General features: G+C 43.6%; 1 protein-coding gene across 6 annotated transcripts in view; it reads right to left on the bottom strand.

Annotated features, from left to right (window-relative positions):
- The window catches only part of MYOF (myoferlin), a 160,910-nt gene that overhangs the window by 67,703 nt on the left and 71,937 nt on the right, over nt 1–21,270 (bottom strand). For 3 of the 6 annotated variants that reach the window (XM_070057607.2, XM_070057609.2, XM_008270211.5), the window contains exons 14-22: nt 19,896–19,964; nt 19,756–19,799; nt 16,697–16,779; nt 14,525–14,563; nt 11,271–11,395; nt 10,051–10,167; nt 5,317–5,494; nt 3,809–3,933; nt 223–329 (exon numbers count right to left, since the gene is read on the bottom strand). In XM_070057607.2, the coding sequence (XP_069913708.1) occupies nt 223–329; nt 3,809–3,933; nt 5,317–5,494; nt 10,051–10,167; nt 11,271–11,395; nt 14,525–14,563; nt 16,697–16,779; nt 19,756–19,799; nt 19,896–19,964 (887 nt within the window). Of the gene's footprint in view, nt 1–222; nt 330–3,808; nt 3,934–4,817; nt 4,873–5,316; nt 5,495–10,050; nt 10,168–11,270; nt 11,396–14,524; nt 14,564–16,696; nt 16,780–19,755; nt 19,800–19,895; nt 19,965–21,270 lie in introns of those variants that run through there. The other 3 variants (XM_070057610.2, XM_089314747.1, XM_089314748.1) reach the window with 2 other exon arrangements.

Here is a 21,270-nt window from a genome sequence, read left to right as displayed (position 1 = left end):
GCCTCAGAGGCCACTTTAGAACTGGCACCAAATCAGAAAGTGGGACTTTTCCTGGTGGTGACTCAGTGACTCCTCCCAAGTGAAGGCCTTTTAAGAAGCTCAGGGGCTCAAGCTGATTTTCCAGATAAACATTATAAAAGAGCCTAGAGGTTCTTAGAGTCTCAGAATTTCAGAGAGGTGAACACAGCTGGGAATTCGGACACAGGAGTAAAATCAACATACCTTGTATCTTCTATAACATCATCTATCAGCTTCAACCACAATTCTGCCAATTGGTTTGCTGGAATTTTACCTTGCACCCCTGATTTTAGAGCCTCTATGTTTGATTGCTGAAGAATTTGGAAAGAGAGGAAATAATTAGTAGTTGTGCATTATGTCATTAAACCCAATAAAAGTTTAGCTTTTCAGGAAAAAAAAAATGAAAATACTTCATTACAGAAAAGTTAGAGGATTTTTTTTCTTCACTTTTCTTCAAAATACAATCAATACTAGCATGTCTACACAATAAGACAACCCTTTCATATAGTTTGACTTTGAAACCACATAAACATTTTATGTATTCAAAAAGTAAGACAGAACTAGCAAGGATGGAGAAGGGAATCCTAAGATGGCATAGAAACAGAATTAAGTCAGCCTCATTATGTTTCGGTTGAATAGCATAATTATACTAAGCTAACCAAGGTAACTTTTAAACACAGTATTTTGATTACATACCCTCAGTTACAGGGCAAAAAAATCATAAATATTTCAAACTCTAATTAGTAGACTTGTTTCTCACAGTGGTTTATCTATGGATTTTAAGTTTGAATAAATAAATACACAGGGACAACAGAGGCCAGGTTTCTCACTATGAAGAAGTTATAGGAATGAGTAAAACTAGAATAAACCCTGTGGTATTGCTGGAACTGGGGGTGTTGCTAGGACTCATGACTTATATTATTTCTACATGTATCAATATATTAAATCAACTACTAGAGAGTGTGTGTGTGTAAGTTTGTCTGCTGAGGTTTAGAGACAATGAAATATTTGTATTAACAAGCACTTTCATCCCCAAACCTTATTTTCTTTTTTTTTTATTTATTATTTTTTTTGACAGGCAGAGTGGACAGTGAGAGAGAGAGAGAGAAAGGTCTTCCTTTTGCCATTGCTTCACCCTCCAATGGCCACTGTGGCCAGCGCGCTGCGGCCGGCGCACCGCGTTGATCCGATGGCAGGAGCCAGGTACTTATCCTGGTCTCCCATGGGGTGCAGGGCCCAAGCACTTGGGCCATCCTCCACTGCACTCCCTGGCCACAGCAGAGAGCTGGCCTGGAAGAGGGGCAACCGGGACAGAATCCGGCGCCCCGACCGGGACTAGAACCCGGTGTGCCAGCGCCGCAAGGCAGAGGATTAGCCTAGTGAGCCACGGCGCCGGCCCCCAAACCTTGTTTTCTAAATACCACCCTCCATAAAAAGGAACCAGAGCTCCTTGGAGAAAGAGAGACTCCAGGGCTAGAACAGAGAAAGAATAAAAACATATTGTGACATGTTGACATCTACTCAGAGAGAGGTTTAGGAGTGCCCATCGTGAGTATCAAAAACTCTGGTCATGGAAACCTACCATCCTGTTCAGATTAGCATGGAATTAGGACAGTTTGGTTAATGGAGAAAGCCAGGAAGAACTAGGATAAAAAAAAGCTAAAGAACATAGGAAACATCATTAGAACAGAAATAACTCATTCTCTAGTAATTCGCTTGAAAGAGGGGACTGGGAATTAATACAACTACATTTCATATCAACTGCAAAGAACTTTATGATAGGATCAATTATGCTTAATTTAAACCTATAATTGTTTTTTCCATTTTATATTTATAACATATGATAATGTTTTTAGATGTTGCCATTGTGTTAGATCAGGTATACTCCAAGAATCTCGTATGTCCTGGCCTAGCCCTAATAGAGGCTAGATCTTAGAAAAAATGTCACCATAACTTAGAAATCAAAACATTAATACAAGATAGGTTTTATCAGGACCTGACGCAGGAATTTAGTATATATATATATATTTTTTGACAGGCAGAGTTAGACAGTGAGAGAGAGAGAGACAGACAGAGAGAAAGGTCTTCCTTTTTCCATTGGTTCACCCCCCAATGGCCGCTCCAGCTGGTGCACCATGCTGATCCGAAGCCAGGATCCAGGTGCTTTCTCCTGGTCTCCCATGAGGGTGCAGGGCCCAAGGACCTGGGCCATCCTCCACTGCACTCCTGGGCCACAGCAGAGAGCTGGACTGGAAGAGGAGCAAGCGGGACAGAATCCGGCGCCCCAACCGGGACTAGAACCCGGGGTGCCGTCACCGCAGGTGGAGGATTAGCCAAGTGAGCCATGGCGCCGGCCTAGTATCTTTTTAAATCTTTATTTGAAAATCAGAGTTACAGGGAGAGAGAGAGAGACAGAGAGATAAAGCGAAATCTTCCATCCACTGGTTTACTCCCCATATGACTGAGCCAGCCCAAAGCTAGGGGGCAGGAGCTTCATCCAGCTCTCCAGCGTGGGTGGCAGGGAGCCAAACACTTGTGCCATCTTCTATTGCTTCTCCTGTGCCATTAGCAGGGAGCTGGATCAGAAGTGGAACAGCTGGGACATGAACCAGCACCCATATGGAATGCTGACATTACAGTGGCTTTACCTGCCGTGCCACAATGCCGGCACCAGTATCTTTTACTTAATTTATAAACATCTCAGGGGCCGGCACTGTGGCGATGCAGATAAAGCCATTGCCTATCACATGGGTATCTCATATGGGTTCCAGCTGAAGTCCCGGCTGCTCCACTTCTGATTCAGCTCCCTGCTAATGTGCCTGGGAAAGCAGCAGAGGATGGCCCACGTGCTTGGGTCCCTGCCACCCATGTGGAGACCCGGATGAAGCTCCTGGCTCCTGGCTTTGCATGGGCCCAGACCTGGCTGTTACAGCTATTTGGGGAGTGAACCAGTGGATGGAAGAGCTCTCCATCTCTTCCTCTCTAGGAAACTGTTTCAAATAAATAAATTTTTTTTTTAAAAAAAGAGGTATCTCAAACATTTCCCTTCTCCTTGCCAATCTAGTTGACCAATGTCCGCCAGACGGATAACTACAGACAGCTTGTCTGAGCAGTTTCCCCCACCTCCAAACAGGTTAGATGTTCCTGCCTGCAGCAGGAGTGGAAGATGTCAGGTACCACGTCTCCTCACCACCTCTGCCTTCAGTGGAGACGTTTGCTGCACCAACAGCAAAGCCCTAAGCTTCTGTATTGCTTTTGGGAATGAATGCTCTCCACACACAAATTTTGGCAGAAACTATAAGATGCCACCCTCTTACCTTTTTCCATCCTCCTTCTTCCATAGTAAGACATTTTTATCTGGGCATCTGCCTGTCCTGGCATGATACCACATTTCCCCACTTCCTTGTGGTTCGTTGTGGCTGAGTGGAAAGTGATCAGAACCAAGCGTGTGGCTTCTGGATCTGCGCCACCTTCTCCCCATCCTTCCTCACCCACTCCCCACCCCTCGCTTCCCTCAGACTGCAGAGTGGACTTAGTGGGGAACTTCCTCGTCCATGCAGACAATCCTAACTCCTTGGTGATGGCAGAGCAATCAGGGAGAAAGAACCTCAGTCCACGTCACTGAACCTCCATAGGAGCTGCGGCCCACCCACTTCAGCTGTTACTCAAGGACTCATTCTCACCTTGCTGACTCCCGCACTTTCAGCCTTGGGTTATAGTGAGCTGACCTGCATCCCAATACATAGTTCACTCTGCCTGGTGAAGAGGAGATGGAGGAAGATAAACTCACCAGCCGTTCTGCCATGACCAGGAGGGTGTTCACCGCATCCAGGCGATGACTGATGTCCTCCCAATACGAAGTCAGGGTGACAACTGGCTTTGTGCGGCCCCAAGGCAAGTAATAATAATAGTTACCTGGGAAGGCACATTGGCAGTCAGTGAACACTGGACACTTAGAATAAATACCGCAAGTTATAAAGACATGTGCAGCCTGAAATACTGATTAATCCATGTGCTTGGGGAGTGGTTTGAGATCATTTCATTCTTTGATTTTTTTTAAAGATTTATTTTATTTATTTGAAAGGCAGAGTTACAGAAAGGCAGAGGCAGAGAGAGAAAGAGAAGCCTTCCATCAGCTGGTTCACTGCCCAAATGGCTGCAATGGCTGGAGCTGCACCGATCCAAAGCCAGAAGCCTGGAGCTTCTTCTGGGTCTCCCCACACAGGCATGGGCCCAAGGACTTGGACCATCTTCTACTGCTTTCCCAGGCCAAAGCAGAGAGCTGGATTGGAAGTAGAGCAGCCGGGACTCGAACTGGTACCCACAAGAGATGCTGGCACTGCAGGTGGCAGCTTTACCTGTGACATTACAACACCAGCCCCTCATTCTTTGATTTTATTCAATTAAGTACATGAGGATGAGCTAGAAAGTTCTTTTTCATTCAGCCTATTTGCAAATCTCACTAAATACCCTGGTAAACTGAGCACAACAATCTCAAGATCTGTTGGTGATTCTTTGAAAGCCTTAGCTGGCTACACAGGGTTTGGTATCATTTAGAGCTTTACTGCTATAAAGAATTATTAGCTGATATTGTCTAGGGCCTTTTATATCTAGAACTGCTTGTACAAAAGTTAGCTAAAAATTATAGCAATATTGGGACATTTGCTCAGAATTCCTCTCTCCTTTCTCTATACTGAAACCGCTCATTGATACTTTGATTAGGGTATTCTAATACTTTGCCATCTGTTATGATATAGTTTATACACTTCAATGTAAGCTCTTTAAAAGCTGAGACCCACCTTCTCTTCAAAAACAGCATTTATTCCTTATAGTAATTCAAGAAGACAGAGAAACTGAGGGTTAGAATGAAGAGAGATGATTAAGGTTACAACGGTGTTGAATAAGAGCATAAGCTTGACTTGCTGGTGCCTGAGCCAGGGTCCCACCCACTTCAACTCCTCCACCCAAGGAAGGCTTGGAGCTTGGCAGGGGCAGGAGCTGCTTTGGGGAGCTTAGTATTTAGCAGAGTTGCTATCTTAGGACTGTATAAGGTAGAGCTGGGTAAAAGCTGGGTGAGGGTTGGAGGACACTGAGGGTCAGCTCCTGCCACTTCTTCGGTTGAATCAGTCTTGAAGGTGCCTGAACTCAAACCACTCTGTCTTCCCCACTTAACCTTTTGCATTGCACTAACCCTACGCTAGGGATAATGGCTGTTGGGGAGAATACAGTGCCAGCTTCTTGCCCTTGATGTACCCACTGAGAACATGCATAGGAGAGTATAGTCATTGTGGATCTTACCATCAAATACGGCACGGCTGTACTGAGTTGTTGAAGCCAACGGCTTACAGGTCATGTCAAACTTGTTGCCATAGTTTCCAATGCTAACTTCAAACTGAATAGCCTCACCGATGTCTTGCAACATAGTGGCCGAATGGAACACAGCAGAGAGGCTGTACTTCCGCCTCCGCTGATATTTCTGTAAGTGCGAGCAGACGAAGGTTTAGTGAAACAACTTTTGTTCTTACTAATGTGTGGATTTCTAGCAGATGTAACTCTAAACCCAATAATTAGTGTTGAATTAAGTCCCAGCAAAAGATCATCTTGGATTTAGCACTCCCTGAGTACTTGGGCAAGTGGGCAAAGATGGAAGTAATGGGGTGTTCACTGCAGTATTGATTGAAATCCAGGAGAAAAACAAGAACAATATAGTAGGGTCCTGGTTAAGTTATGTTACTTTCACATAATGGAATAAAGGTTCATAAAGACTTCAGCCTAGTCATATGTACAAACACAGAAAAAGATATTTTAAGTGAATCAATTAATTTTTTTAACATTAACATATGCCTAAAGAAGGTCAAGAAAAATAAAACTCAAATTGTTAACAACACTTATGTTGGAAAAGGTAGAGAGAGTATGGCCAACTTTACTTTCTAAGAAATATTTAACTTTTTGAATTAAGTATGAATTTTTTTTTTTAATTTTATTTATTTGAAAGACAGAGTTGCAGAGAGAGGTGGAGACAGAGAGAGAGGTCTTCCACCCATTGGTTCACTCCCCAGATGCCCAGCTAGGATGTGAGAACATCCCTGGCCACCACAGGGTAGTCACAATGGTCATGCGTTCCACCATTCAACTTGTGAGACCACAGCGATCAGACTCAAACTGCTTCTCAAATTTCCTCACATTGCAAGTTTGGTTCAAAACCCTTAAAGAAAGCATGCAGCTCTGCCATCATTCAATCTGAGATTTGAAGGCTGCACAGGTATCAAACTTTGGCATATGATGGCTTTTTTGATGTATTTGCTTTTTGTTTCATTGCTCTCTTGCTACCAATTTTGCACCCCAATCTAAAGAGTAAAATACTGATGCCTGTTGCCTCTAGGGTATTAATAAAACTGATTCCATCTCTCTGGGATATTTATTAACTGACTTGCCTTCATTACCCATCCATAGCATGGCTTTTATTCAAAATGAACACATCATGAATGGGTCTTCTGGTTTCAGCAAGAATGTGCTCACACACTTAGAGGAGGACTCAGCCAGCCATTTCAATAACTTTTTTTTTTTTTAAAGTGGTAAAACACACATAATGCAAAATTTACTGTCCCTTTTAGCAGACAGGGGTTTGAAAGCCTTGTGTTAGTTGTCAGATGCTAACCACTACTAACAAAGCCCCTGGAACTATGCATGACTCAGGAATGCTGTGGAAATTCGGTGCTTGGGTTCCAATTGTATAAAAATTAGAGAGTAGGGAGTGATTTGTATAAGTCAGGACTTCCACAGCATAATTCTCCTGTGTAAATCACTTAGGAGAGGGAACCAAAAATAAGAAATTTAATTTGGGGCCAAGTCTGGGCCAGAGGAAAATGATCAGTTTTTCAGCTGTGGCAATTGGTTAAAACAGGGGCTACAGAAGGCAGAGCGGTTTCACGGGAAGGCTCAGCAGAGGAAGGGGTGCAGCTTCTGGCTAGGCTGGCTCTGCCTGCTCATGCCCCTATGACTTAGGATTTCCTGGAGGTTCCCATGCAGATCTGGCCAAGTCACCCACAGAGGCCCTGAGAGGACCCTCCCCTTGGGAGACTGAGCTCTGAGCATGGCTTCTGGCCATGACAACTCCCAAAACAGTGAGTCACGTGGTGAGCAAGCCACTAAAGACAAAGCAGCTCCTTGGACCACCGTGCAAGTGCAACCTCCATGAGGCGCACCACTACCATGGGCCCACTTTCCCCGGGCAGCTGAGGGTTATAACTACTCCAACTCTTTTGACTTCCCCTCCACCTTCAGAGCACAGAGAAGTGGGGCGAGGAAGGAACGATAAACACCATTCAGAGAAGTCGGGAGCCCCAGCTTTTGTTTCAAACCCTCCGTTGGTAGTCTTGGAGCAAGACTGCCTGCAACTTGGGAAACTCAGTCTATTGGACACAGTTGATGTATCTGATTGTGTAGAGCCCTGGGCTCTGTTTCTGATCACAAGTGACTTGTGCTCACCCTAGATGAGGGGACAGAGGGTTGAGTTTCAGAAGTAAATTTGGGGAAGGAGTAGTTTTTGTCTAGAGGACAATGCTAAGGATATCTATTTGGCAAAATAAGCTTTCATGTGTATTAGCCAGGGCTATGTTAGAATCTTTGCTTTGGGAATAAGAGAGAAATGCTTCTTTCCTCTGCTTGTAGTTAGGCCAGTGCCCCCTGGCTTGCTCTTGTGATGAGAGAAGAACGTGAAGCTCGATCCTTCCCCCTTACGGAAGATAAAGGACTGACATCAGTGTGGTCCAGGAGCTGGACTGCTTGTTTTATACACTTGAGGACTCAAGAATCCCTTGCCTTGGATGCTTGTCCCTAATGTAATTGGAAGATGGAGAGCAAGGCCACGTTCCTTTGGGAGAGAAGGACGAGCTTCCACCAAAGGGAGTGGATATCCTCCTTGTCAATCATCCCAAAATGGGGCAGATCTTTTACTAGGCAGACATTAGACGACTAGAAGGAAGCCCTTGCTGAGCTGAGAACTCGTGGCCACTGGACCTGGTCTCTGAGATGACATTGTTCAGGGCACTCCTGGAGTCTGGGGAGGATGCAGGGCCAAGTTCTGCCCCCAAGGGGCAGGCTGGAAGCAGACGTTGCTGCCCCCAGGAGGGACCCCTGGAAGCTGCTCTGAGCCCGTGAGCCCTGAGAATAACCACACTCAGCAGGCATGCCAGTTCCTCTATTCTCAGCCCAGAGGTGAAAACATTTTTAAAGTTGCTGCTTGGTTTCTATTGTAGTGGGGAAACTGAGAATAGAATCTGTTCTGTGCTCAGAATGGAGGGGAGCAAAAATGGCAGCAGCAGCAGCCTAAGCAAGATGGGGCCCGAGCTGGTTTGCAGCCCAGCGAGGAGTGGCTGGCCCTTGGCAGAGGGCATGAGTGTGTGGGCTTCTCTTACAAACAAGTCAGATTTGTGGGACAGGCGAACACTGGCTTTTGTCAGCAATAGTTAGAGATGAACTTGGAAGGCTTCCTGTCTTCAAGGAAAAATGGGAGCTCAGAGTCACTGTAACATGGGTCTTAAGCAACAGTTTCAATTTCTCTAATAGAAACAGGACTATTTACGTTATTCATTTCCTGCAGGAGGTCTGGTTCTTTATAGTGGAAATGGTACTCAGACACCATAATCTGGATGCTAAGTATGCACAATGCTCCTGGGTTGTCATTGCTTTAGTGTAAAGCTAGAGGTGTGAGCTAGAGGTGCACATTTGGTCCCTACTTGCTTGATGCTTATTAGCTCATCTGCAGATATTTGATCAGTGTAGGTAATTTGCAGGAAAGAAGCAGTAGGTGGTTTTTAAAAATTTCTTTTAACTTTTTAATTATATACAAGCAAAAACACACCTGTATTCTGCTTTTACTTAGATACTTAAAAAAGAGCAGAGTTACCTAGTTATGTAGTTTTTAGAGTTGCTATAAAACTGGGGAGGGTAGGATTTTGTGCTCTCTCAAGTGCCCCAGTAACTTCCCAGATTTGTCCCTCTGAAGATAATTTTGAATAACCTAGGATTTCCTTTCAAGTTTATTTGATGAATAGAATTAAATAATCTAAAATAATGAAAAATATTTTTTGAAAATGCTGGGAATGCTGGGAAGCCCAAGATAGATCAACTACCTCTGAAGATGGAGAGGACTAGTGGGCAAATGAGATCACCGAGGATGGCTCCTGGGTGACTTTGCTATGACTGGTGCAGGACAGGCAGGCAGCTAGTGTGGGATCACTAAGCTGGAAGTCACAAGCAGGCCCCTCCCTCTGCCCCATATGTAATTCTGTTCTACTTTTCAATCAAAACCCCCTTTCCCAGGACTCACCGGTTTCATCCAGGACCTGGGAGAAGCATACCATGAAAATATGCATAGCAAGCTCATGTAGAATTTTATGGAGATACCATAAAACCCCCAGGTGGCTTTGTGTTTGCAGAGGCACCCCTTACCCAATCTCATAATAGAGGCCAATAACTGGGTCTCTTCTGCCATAGACCATGACTGGAGGAGGTGCTAGGGTGCCTTCTCTGTTTCCTCTCCCTTACCCCCTTCTCCCTTCAGGTATCTGTCTGTGTGGGGTAACCCATGCTCATGTGTGTGTGTGTGTGTTCACATTCTCATCTTTTCAATAAACCTTTATCACTTTGTCCATCTTACACATGCCTGTACTTAGAATGCTTCTCTAGCTACAAGAAAAGAACCTGGAAAAAAATTAATCATCCACTCCCCCAATTCATGACCACTCAATCCTAGTTAGCAAAGAGGCCATTCAGTTTGGAGCAGCATTACCGTTGCCAGTGTTAGGTAGAAGATTCATATTGTGAAGGATGGAGCAAGTCTCATTACCCTGTAAGCTGTTGTAGGCACATCACGAGAATGCTGAAGGGCACTATAGCAGCTGACTCTTCTTCAGTCCCTGAATGTCCCTGCAGGTGTACCTGCTCAGACAGCCAGCCCCAGTCGTCCCACCACCAATGCTTTAAAATGTCCTTTTCCATGCCAGGCACTATTCACACTCCAATGTTTACCTCAACAACCAGCAGGTCATCATTTGAAATGGGCTCAAGCTTTTTATCTGGAGGTGTCTTTTCAAGAAGAGTGCTTAATTCAACCAAGATCCTGCCTCTGTAGGCAACTCCTTCCCCCTGAAAGGCAATGACAGGATTATTCCTCCAGTCATGGACAACAGCACAAAGTGTTCTGTCTTGCTGATTAGGCTAATACAGCTACAGAGAATTTCTCCTCGTGGCCTTAACCAATCAATCAGTCCAAAAGAAACCAGTCAGAAACTCCCGGCTGGAGTTGCATCTTCAGTCTGCAAGAGGAATTATTGATTGTAAGAAGTATTCCAAAGAGTGCTGCGGGATGCCGGGACTGGAAGGATCTCAGCCATGACCAAGGGCAGGCGGAGGCTTTCCTGCCTGTCCCTAGAGACTGAGAGGCGGGTGTGCATATCTCCTCCATCTCAGCAGAGCAGCTCTGCATCTACCTATGTTGACTAGGTTTCCTCTCCTCTCTTCCCAGAATGAGGAGGATGCCACGCTGGCGACCGGCACACATCTGAGCAGCCAGGAAGGAAGGAGGAAGATGTTTTGGGTGCAGCTGAGTATGAGGATGTGGAGTAGGTCCTCCTCCCACCATACTCCGGTGTGCTGGCTACAGAACTTTCTAGAGAGGAAGGAGAGGGCCACCACCTCCACAGCTGGTCTTCCACCTTTCCCCTCGCTCAGGGCTTTTTCTCTCTACTTCAGTCCTTTCTTGAGCCTGGGGAAATAACTCAAAGACACATTTGGCTTCTGTTGTAGTGGAAGAAGCACTTCTTGTGTCTGGGCCTCCATGTCCTCATCTATGAAATGAAGAGGTGGATCAGTTCAAAGATGGGAAAAGTTTCAGCAGGCATGTAGCCAATTGTCTGGTAAATTCCTGGAACATAGCATTGAACAAGTCCCAAAGCAGCACCACGCCTTATTAGGAAAGAGAGCCAGCATTGATCACCAATGTGTGCCATGAGCATAGAAGTTGTGGGGGAAGGGCAGCCATTTGCCACCCAGTTTGATGATCTTCAAGCTCCGTTACTATCTTGCATTCCAACACTTGCAAGACTGCTGTTGTCAGCATTTGATCAGTGGTATGGTGTGGGTATGTGCGAGTGTGTTGGCGGGTGACCCTTAAATATGAAATACTAATTATAAGCATTACAAGAAGGAATCACATTAAATAGTGCTAACAACCTTAACTGAGCACTAACCTTCCCAGTGTTCAGCTCATCATAGGGGTCTGGGAATCCTGTGTACTCTCTAGGGCTTCCATAAAGGTTCAGGTAACAGGGTCCAAATGTGGGAACAAAGCCCACCTCTGTTTCTCCTGTGGTTGCTGAGAAATAAATGTCATCATTAGATTTTAGGCTTTTACTATTCAATTTATTGAAATAAATATTAGTTATTAGTTAGCTAAGTGAGATTATTTTCCTCCATAGGGTGTTAGTTGTATTAATGCTAATTATAAACACTTGTATGAATTGCCATACTTCTCTTTCCTTATTGCTATAAAATATCTTAAAAATATTTTGGGGGTACATCAAGTAAACTTATTCTTTAAAAAGATAATGGTATTCTAATGAAAGAATAATAAGACTTTCAAGTTAACCATCACTTTTTTTGTAAGTTTATAATTGGCACTATATTAAGCATGTCATTGGCAATTAGGGAGAAAGATTGTATTGCTTTGAATGGTGTATTGGATTCACTTCTTCTCAAGATATGTCATTTACTATCAAGCGATTACTACAGATCATGCAAAATGCTATTAAAATACATTCAAAATTTTTATACATAACAGTGAACTACCTGCCCATGGTTCTAAGCAGGATTCCCATGTATTACTTTCTATCTCTGAAGATCATCTGATAAACTCTATTTCTGCTACTTGGTCTCAACAAGACTATTCCCCACAAAGGGCACAGAGTTCAGTATAAGAAAACAGCTGGGCTGGCGCCATGGCTCAATAGGCTAATCCTCCGCCTTGTGGTGCTGGCACACAGGGTTCTAGTCCCGGTCAGGGCACCGGATTCTGTCCTGGTTGCCCCTCTTCCAGGCCAGCTTTCTGCTGTGGCCAGGGAATGCAGTGGAGGATGGCCCAAGTGCTTGGGCCCTGCACCCCATGGGAGACCAGGAGAAGCACCTGGCTCCTGCCATCGGATCAGCGCGGTGCGCTGGCTGTGGTGCGCTGGCTGCAGCGCGCTGGCCACGGCGGCCATTGGAGGGTGAAGCAACGGCAAAAAGAAGACCTTTCTCTCTGTCTCTCTCACTGTCCACTCTGCCTGTCAAAAAAAAAAAAAAAAAACAAAAAACAAAAAACAAAAAAAAACAAAAAAAAACCAGCTGAATCAAGGGGAAATTGTGGGTGAGGTGGGGAAATGTCAGAGCTGCATTCAACAGCTAAATGGGAAGAGCAACGGACTTGTCTCCAAAGTCAGAAGTAAGTCCACCACTGGGAACTACATGAAGGCCATTTTAGTTCATTTACAGTTAAAGCAGAACTTTCTGTGAATTACAGATGTCACCCACTGGGGCAATTCCAATAGGACAATCAAAAGCAATGTTAGGATAAAGGCCTATCTTCCAAGACATATAGATAATTCCTGCTATGATATGAGGACTAAATCACCTCTAATGCCTTTTCCAACTCTAGGCTTAATACTAAAGGTGAAAGATTAATGTGGAGTGGCAGGTGAGCCATTCATCTCCACCTGGTTCCCACAGGTGACTGACTGACCTCCAGGAATGGAGACACAGATTTTTAATAATGAACCACTGCATGTCACCTTGATATCAACGGCTTAATTCTTTTTGGCCAACCAAATTTCTTTTCCAGTATTATAAGTTTTTGACTTGTTTGGTTGTGCATTAACTTAGAGAACCCTTCTACGTGCTCATGTCTCAACATGGTATCCTGGGAAAACCTGTTCTCTCCCAAGCTCTTCCTGCCTCCGAATTTCCCTAACTCACTTTATGTGCAGCTGGGACGTAAACTTCCCAATATCCTTCCTGAAGAAACTAAATAAGATAAAATAAAAATTCTTTAGCTTGACTATCAAGGTTTCCCTCTGAACTAGCTGAAATACACTTTACAAACAATGTTTTCATGGTTCCTTTGGTTTCCTGAAGCTCCTTAGCATTTTGAACTTCTATAAATTATGACTTTATATTTTGGGTTATAGAACCTTAAATAGCTGCTTTCTATGTGTCCATTGAATAAACTATTTTCAGTAGGATTTAAGCTTGCTGTAGTTTGACTCTCAAACACCAAGACTGGTTCTGTCATGGAAACTGCTACATTCTCATTGATTGGTTGAACAAATGAATGAAAGAATGAAGTGCTTCCAAATCTGCCAAGTTCACCGCAAACCCAGGACTACTGTTTAATATTCATACAAAGTCTGGGTATAAGATAATGAGACTGATTTTAAAACAACAAGAGCTGGGCATAGTGTTACTCCCACAGAGGCAGATGATATTACCTTATTTTTGCACAGAGCTTGAGAGTTTGCAAAGGTTTCCCTCATGCACTATCTTTCCTCCCACCACCACCACCCCAGGTTATCAGCACTGCAGGGATGGGCATGCTTATTTGATAGATGACCTCTCTAACCCTCAGAATCCTCATCTATTCCAAGAAAAATAACATCCACTTTAGGAGACTGGTGATGGTCTAGATTGAGCAAACATGCAAAGAATTGCAAGTGCTAGACAAACCGAAGCACACGCCATGACCTCTCCTATTTGGGAGGTGATCTTCAGGGTGAAAAGTAGAAAATCCTCATTATCTTTCAACCTGTATATCCACGCTGAAAGTGAGGGAAGTTACATCATACTCGGAACAACTGGCCTACTGCCCCGTATCTCTAACTTACTGAACATAAACCAAGACAAAAATGCCACGTCTCACACTGATTTGCAAAGAGGATGGTGTGCATCTGGGTGACAACACGAGACATGTAGCAAAGCCTACTTAGCACACAGGTAGAGCATCTCTAATCTGAACACCAGAAATCTGAAATGTTCCAAAAAGCAAAACATGGAATGCCAAAGTTACAATGCAAGCCTGATTATTATTAAAAATAAGTACATGCACAAAATTGTTAAAAATATTGTTTTGAATAACCTGCAGGCTCTGTGTATAGATGTATATGAAATGCAAATAAATTTTGTGTCTAGACTTGGGTCCTAGTCCCAAGATATCTCATTATGTGTATGCAAATATTGTAGAAATCCTCCAAAAATCTGAAATCTGAAATGCTTCTGGTCCCAGGTATTTCAGATAAGGGATACTCAACCTGTCCTTAAGCTCAGCCATGCAGCTATACAATATTTACATAAAAATTATTGCACTAGCAAATCTATTTTTGAGAGAGCAAAAGGGTTCTAACAGCAACCAATGAATATATTCTTAATAAGATCAGATAGGAAGATGTAGTAGACAGCAAAATTACAAAGCATAAACCTGTATATGATGCAGCCCCAGCTCCCGAAGATGAGAAATCTACATTGTAAAAATATGATTGGTTAAACAACAAGAGAAACATGGGCATTATAAAACATACACCAAAAAGTTAATCAAAGTGCTATACATACATGGTTTAGCAACACCAGAAAAATCCCAAGTTCAGACCAAAATCACATGACCCTTCAGTGATGCGTACAAGTCTTGCTGGATAAACACAAAGTGGCTAAAACTTTTGTCAGCACTGGCAGAACCACCACGGGGGTCACCCCATCTTGCCAGCCACCTTACGGCCAGCTGCCCAGGGAGGCCTCGCGAGGTCCCAGCACTTCACGTTTTTAACAAGACCTTCCTCGGCTTACGGCTGCCTTAGCCAGGACCAAGCACCGAAAATCCAAGTTAATTTAGTCGGAGGCTGTGTAAACACAGGCCTGTAGTTTATTGTACGTTGTTTGATTCTAAACATGCTTTTTTTTTTTTTCTTCTTTTTTGCAGGAGAGGGGATGACAGCTTCTTGTTACTCTGAGACCCTGTGGTGTGTCTGCAGGGCCTGCCAAAAGAGAAGGGCTCAAGGAAGGGCTTTAATTCCCTTTAATTTTTTTCTTTTAAATTCTTCTGGATGTTATCACCATATCACCAAGTAAAATGCTTATATCAATATTACTTAAAAAATTACCTTTAGATATTATTTGGTGCTACTGATAATTGGATTTAAGTTATTTTTATATCACTGACATAGGTATAACATGCCTTTTGATTCCTCTATCGATTACCCTTATGATTCAAACTACAGTGGCTGCTACTGGATTGCTTACTTAATCAGAAGAGGCTGTCGCCTATTCCTACTCTTTACCCGGCCGTGACATTTCTCTCCTTGCAGCTCTAGTCTCATGAGCTCTGGGCTACTCAGGAGAGAACATTCAGGGGCACTCGCTTTCTTACCTTTTACCACTGTTTAAAATAATGTTACACAAGATGGTGTGTTTAGACTCCATCTGCTTTGCTCCATCTCCTGGAGCACCTAAATGCCTTTCCTTTTCACAGTCTCGAGAGAGGAAATCTTCATCACAGATCGTTAGTATTGGTTACACATCCAGAAAGTCCTCTCTCAAACAAGATGAGAAGGAGAGGAAATTTGAGTTTCCAAGATGAAATTTTGTGTCAGTCTGTCATTTTATTCAATATGTTTAGTCCACTTGTAATTATAAAAAATTTTGCTTCGGCAACAAAAAAATAAGATGCTGAAATTAAGATGTTGCCATTAGATCTTTTCTCTCATCATCTTGGCCTCTTTCCTTCATCCTCTGACCGTTTCTGGCATATGCACAGAACCGTGTTGCCAGGTATAGGTGAGTAGCTCTCAAGCAGGGAAAACAACCAGAAGCAAGTGTGGTAGTTATTACTCATGCTTGTTAAAGTGAAAACACAACGCATATTACCCTGAGGAGTGGAGATGACATGGCTCATGGGTATCTAACCTCATTGCTCCTGCCAAAGCAATAAGTTGAAAGGAGGATATTATTTCATATTTGGGTGGACTTGTGTCCACGTTACTCTAAAAATAAGGTTCTGGTACTGTGCAGGCACTCAAAAATTTAGCAAACAGGTATTGGACAAGAGGTGTTGGATGGGCGTAAGAAAGGTAAAATCTGGGGGCTGGCGCCGTAGTGCACTAGGTTAATCCTCTGCCTGTGGCACCGGCATCCCATATGGGTGCCGGTTCTAGTCCAGCTCTCTGCCGTGGCCTGGGAAGGCAGTGGAGGATGGCCCAGGTCCTTGGGCCCTGCACCTGCATGGGAGACCGGGAGGAAGCACATGGCTCCTGGCTTCAAATCTGCGCAGCTCTGGCCATTGCAGCCACTTGGGGAGTGAACCAACGGAAGGAAGACCCTTCTCCCTGTCTCTCTCTCTCTCTCACGCTGTCTATAATTCTGCCTGTCAAATAAATAAATAAAATCTTAAAAAAAAATAAGGTAAAATCTTTCAACTGTTAGCTGCCTCAACTAGGAATTGTTTCACTGGCCATCACCAAAATATCATTGACGCGGTTCACTTCACTCATCACATTTGGATTTTAAAAAATTAAGCCTGCCTATTGTCAGGTGGGCACCGCAGGTCATTCTTCCTCCAGAAGTTCTCTTTCCTGTCTTCCACATCTGCTGAGGAGCTTACCTTCTACTTCCCCACCAGAGGCAGCAATTTTAGACAGGTAGAGATATGTGGTTCCAACCACATCATTTTTGGTAAGACGATCCCTGTGTAAAAGAACAGATTAAGTTTCCAGCTGTGAAGATACATCATTTCAACAATAAATAAAAGGTAGATCTGGAAACTTTCTCAGAACTCTGAAATCATCCTGGCCAGTCAGCCCACTTGTTAGTGTACCATCATTTGGAAACTCCTTCCCCTCATCTCCTGCTCGAGCTTTTAATAAAATAAGCCTGAGGTGGGTACCAAGTCTACATTTCTAAGAGTATCCCAGCTGATTGTAATGCAGAGGATTCTCCAAGCACCCTGTACAAGCACTGATCTAGTGGGGCAATTCAATCTACAGTTACCAAGTTGAGATGTTACAGATGGTCCCTGGATTTGCCCATGACTGCACTCAATACTATTGTGAAAAAAGAATTAATCAATTACAGGCATTTTACATGAGTATAATGTAAGTACTAAGTACATAAAATAGGTTTATACTTGGCAATGTCTATGCTAATTACTTTGATGGCTTAACAATTATAATGGACCACATCTAAGGAGAAAAATTCTCCTCCTAATTAAATTCAAATATTTATTGAGTACCTACTCCATCGCAGATGTGTTCATCTGAATGTAGTTGTTTGCCTAGAACCCAGATTTTACCTGTGTTGGGACAAATGTGCCCATGCCTACTACAAGTATATACAACCTTGTGTATCTTTCCTTCTGTGGGCATCTTAGAGAACCTGTGAGCCTAACTCATGAAATGATCTTGGGTTGGTCACACATTATGAACGTGTTCTCTGCCTCATTCCTTCTGTTCATTCCATCTAGCAGCAGGCCCACTCTCAAGTCCAAGTTCCCATGGGAGGAAGTAAAAGTTCAGTATTTTGAAGAAGGATTCATTAATAGCACAGCATATTAGGTTATAGAAAGTGACTTATTATAATTAGTATGAGAAAAATATTTTTTATGGGTATTAAATCACATTGATGGGATTTGAATCTTTTCTGTCCACCCAGACGGGTCTAGACTATGTTTAAAAAATCTGTAGGGGCCCAGCACCGTGGCATAGCAGGTAAAGCCACCGCCTGCAGTGCTGGCATCCCACATGGGTGCTGGTTCAAGACCCAGCTGCTCCACTTCAGATCCAGCTCTCTGGTATAGCTTGGGAAAGCAGTAGCGGCTGGCCAAAGTCCTTGGGCCCCTGCACCCGCGTGGGAGACCCAGAAGAAGCTCCTGGCTCCTGGCTTTGGATTGGCTCAGCTCCTGCCATTGTGGCCATCTGGGGAGCGAACCAGTGGATGGAAGACCTCCATCTGTCTCTCTCTCTGCCTCTGCATCTCTGTAACTCTGCCTTTCAAACCAACCAACCAACCAACCTACCTTAGCTTTCTCTTAGTTGTGCAAGTACCCTGAATGGTACGTAACCTAAGATCTGGCTTCAAGGATTTCCTAGTTAAACAAGGTCTCCTTGTACATTCTCATCTAAACTGTTGGTCTGAAGAGAACAGACTGGGTCATAAATAAACCCCACATTTATAGCGACCAGAGGGAACTCTGGAATGACTCAATCAGTAGTCTGCACAGCTCCCAGGCCAGGGTGGTCACCTGAGCTATGCAGAGTCCAAAGCCACGCTTCCAAGAGTTCTCGAGGCCCCTAGAGAACCTGTAGTATGTAGCCTGAGGGTCCCAAGTGCCTTGTAACCCTCTTACACCCACTGGAAGGGACAGCCTTCAATTACTCATGGTTTGGTCAATGAACAATATGAGGCCGGCGCCGTGGCTCAATAGGCTAATCCTCCACCTAGCGGCGCCGGCACACCGGGTTCTAGTCCTAGTCGGGGTGCTGGATTCTGTCCCGGTTGCCCCTCTTCCAGGCCAGCTCTCTGCTGTGGCCCAGGAAGGCAGTGGAGGATGGCCCAAGTGCTTGGGCCCTGCACCCCATGGGAGACCAGGAGAAGCACCTGGCTCCTGCCTTCGGATCAGCGCGGTGCACTGGCCGCAGCGCCCTAGCCATGGCGGCCATTGGAGGGTGAACCAACGGCAAAGGAAGACCTTTTTCTCTGTCTCTCTCTCTCACTGTCCACTCTGCCTGTCAAAAAAACAAACAAACAAACAAACAATATGAGACCCATTTCCCTCCTCCCAACATGTCCTGTGTACCATAGTACTGATGAATACTAACACGAGAGTCAAATGGATTTGGCCAAAGGAGAAACTATGGAGACATCCAGATGGGGGAGAGGGGAAGCCCACCTGAGGTTCTGGCTATCTGAGTGACTGCAGGCATGTCACTTGTCCACTCTGAACCTCAGTGTCTTCCTCTGTAAAATAAAGCTAATGGAAGTCTCTACCTGCAAAAGGTTACTCTAAATACAACCTAAGATAATGTAGGCAAAGGTACTTGACACAGGGCCAGGTACTCAGTGGTACTCAAAAATGGAAGCTAATAAAGTGAACACTGATAATGATGACGGCGATGATAATAATAAGCATGATGACAATGACATGTGCTGTGTTTCCACTCTCAGAGAGCTCAAGGCTACCAGCTGAATATCCATCTAGCTGCAACATTTCAAGAATTGTCTTCTTACAGTCCATCAGTGCAAGGAAGCTGATCTTGTAAAAATGCCATCGGAACATTTCAATGACTTTTCTTTGCCTTCAGTTAGGTAGCTTGTTTTATTTTTCTTTCAATCAAAGCTTTGCTCTCAACGTTTTGGTGATTCTTCCTAAGAAATGGTTTATCTATCTATGAAGTCTATTTTGAAGAAACTAATGATAATGAAATCCTGGATTTCTTATCTTGGGGCATTTTTCCTGTTTAAGAGCAGTTGAACCATAATATCAAAACTGTTCTGCAATGATTTCCTACTTCTTTGGAAAACACCCAGTTTTGGGAGCAGTTTGTTCCTCTCTTTGGAAAGAAAGCAACTATACTGGAGAGAGAGATTATCTAGATTCAAGTTCCACAGCATCCAAATGTTTAGTTCTTTAATGTTGAATTAGACGCATGTCTATTTTGAACTCACCAGTCATATATTGTTAGTTTTATTTTCTCACACATGGAGGGAAACTGTTAAAATGAAACAGGGAAAAGCAGTTATTTTTCAGTTTGGTCAGTAACCGATAATTAAATACCATTTTTTTCTGAAAGAAAAGGAAGTCAAACCTTGATCTGCAGATTGACTATTTGATTCCACTCTGGGTTTGCATTTTTCTCAATTATATTTGTGCAAACCTGCAAAATAATAAAAATAAACTAGATATTCAAGTTTTTAATTTCTTAAAGGTTATAATATGTACATACTAGATTACAACTCCAGTTGTTTACTTATTATTTATATATTTGGTAACCTGGTTAAATTTTTCTTGAAAATTATTTGATAAAATATGAATTTAACATTAATCTGTGTTTCTCCTATGAACTCAAATTTGTTTTTAGTCATGTCTTCCTTAGTTTTCAATTGTCATTTTTCTAAGATTAACATAATGGTGTAAGAATTAAGGTTTATTGAGCATTTATTGTGTACTATCTGTAAGCATCTCACTGTTAACACATCCAAACAGATCTCTGGACCCTGCCCACCAACCTCTTCTTCTATTGTTTCTATCTCAGCTCACTCAGCTCCTCAGGCTTCGAACCAGAGTCAGCCACAACACCCGTCGCCTCAGTGCTTCATATACCCATATCTTGGTTCAGATCCTGAAATGCTTCTCCCCTGGACACCTGCAGTTGGTTCATATCTGGATCCCCACTTCTGCCCTTACTTTCAGATCACTTCTCTGTGCAACGTCTTCAGTGAGCTCTCAGGGAATAACTAGAATGTGGGGGGTCTGTGGCTAGGATGGCATATCCCGAAACAAAGTGTCTAGGTTCATTTCTTATCTCTAGCTTCCACCTCCAGCTTCCTGCTAGTGTGGACCTTGGGAATAGCAGGTGATGGCTCAAATAATTGGGTCCCTGCCACCCATATAGGAGATCTGGAGTGAGTTTTCAGCTCCTGGCTTTGGCCTTGGGTGTCAAGGACATTTGAGGAGTGAACCAATGAATGGGAGCTCTCTCTTTCTCTGTGTCCATTTCTCTGCCTCTCATATAGATAAAAAGCTAATCATTGTTAATTAACAAAAGATGATGAAAATAACAAGGGTCTTCCAAAAGTTCATGAAAAATTCTTATTATGAACAAAATATTCATGGATTTCAGATTTTTTGTGCCAAAATAATTAAAAAAAAAAAAGAGATTATTTATTTACTTTGAAAGTCAGAGTTAGAGAGAGGAGGAGACTGAGAGAACTTTCATTATCTGCTTCACTTGCCAGATGGCCACAATGGACAGTGCTGGAGCCAGGAGCCCTGAGCTTCATCTGGGTCTCTCATGTGGGTGGCAGGGGCCCAAACACTTGGGCTGTCTTCCGCTACTTTTCCCAGGCAATTAGCAGGGAGCTAAATCAGAAGTGGGGCAGACAAGACAGGAACCAGCACCCATATGGGATGCCAGCATCGCAGGTGGCAGCTTTGCCTGCTTTGCCATATTGCTGGGCCCT

This window comes from Oryctolagus cuniculus, chromosome 15 (genome assembly GCF_051225735.1).
Source record: "Oryctolagus cuniculus isolate XC-2025 breed Fujian yellow rabbit chromosome 15, ASM5122573v1, whole genome shotgun sequence".
Lineage (NCBI taxonomy): Eukaryota > Metazoa > Chordata > Mammalia > Lagomorpha > Leporidae > Oryctolagus > Oryctolagus cuniculus.
Note: the sequence above shows the minus strand (reverse complement) of the source record. Positions and strands in the feature narration are given on the sequence as shown.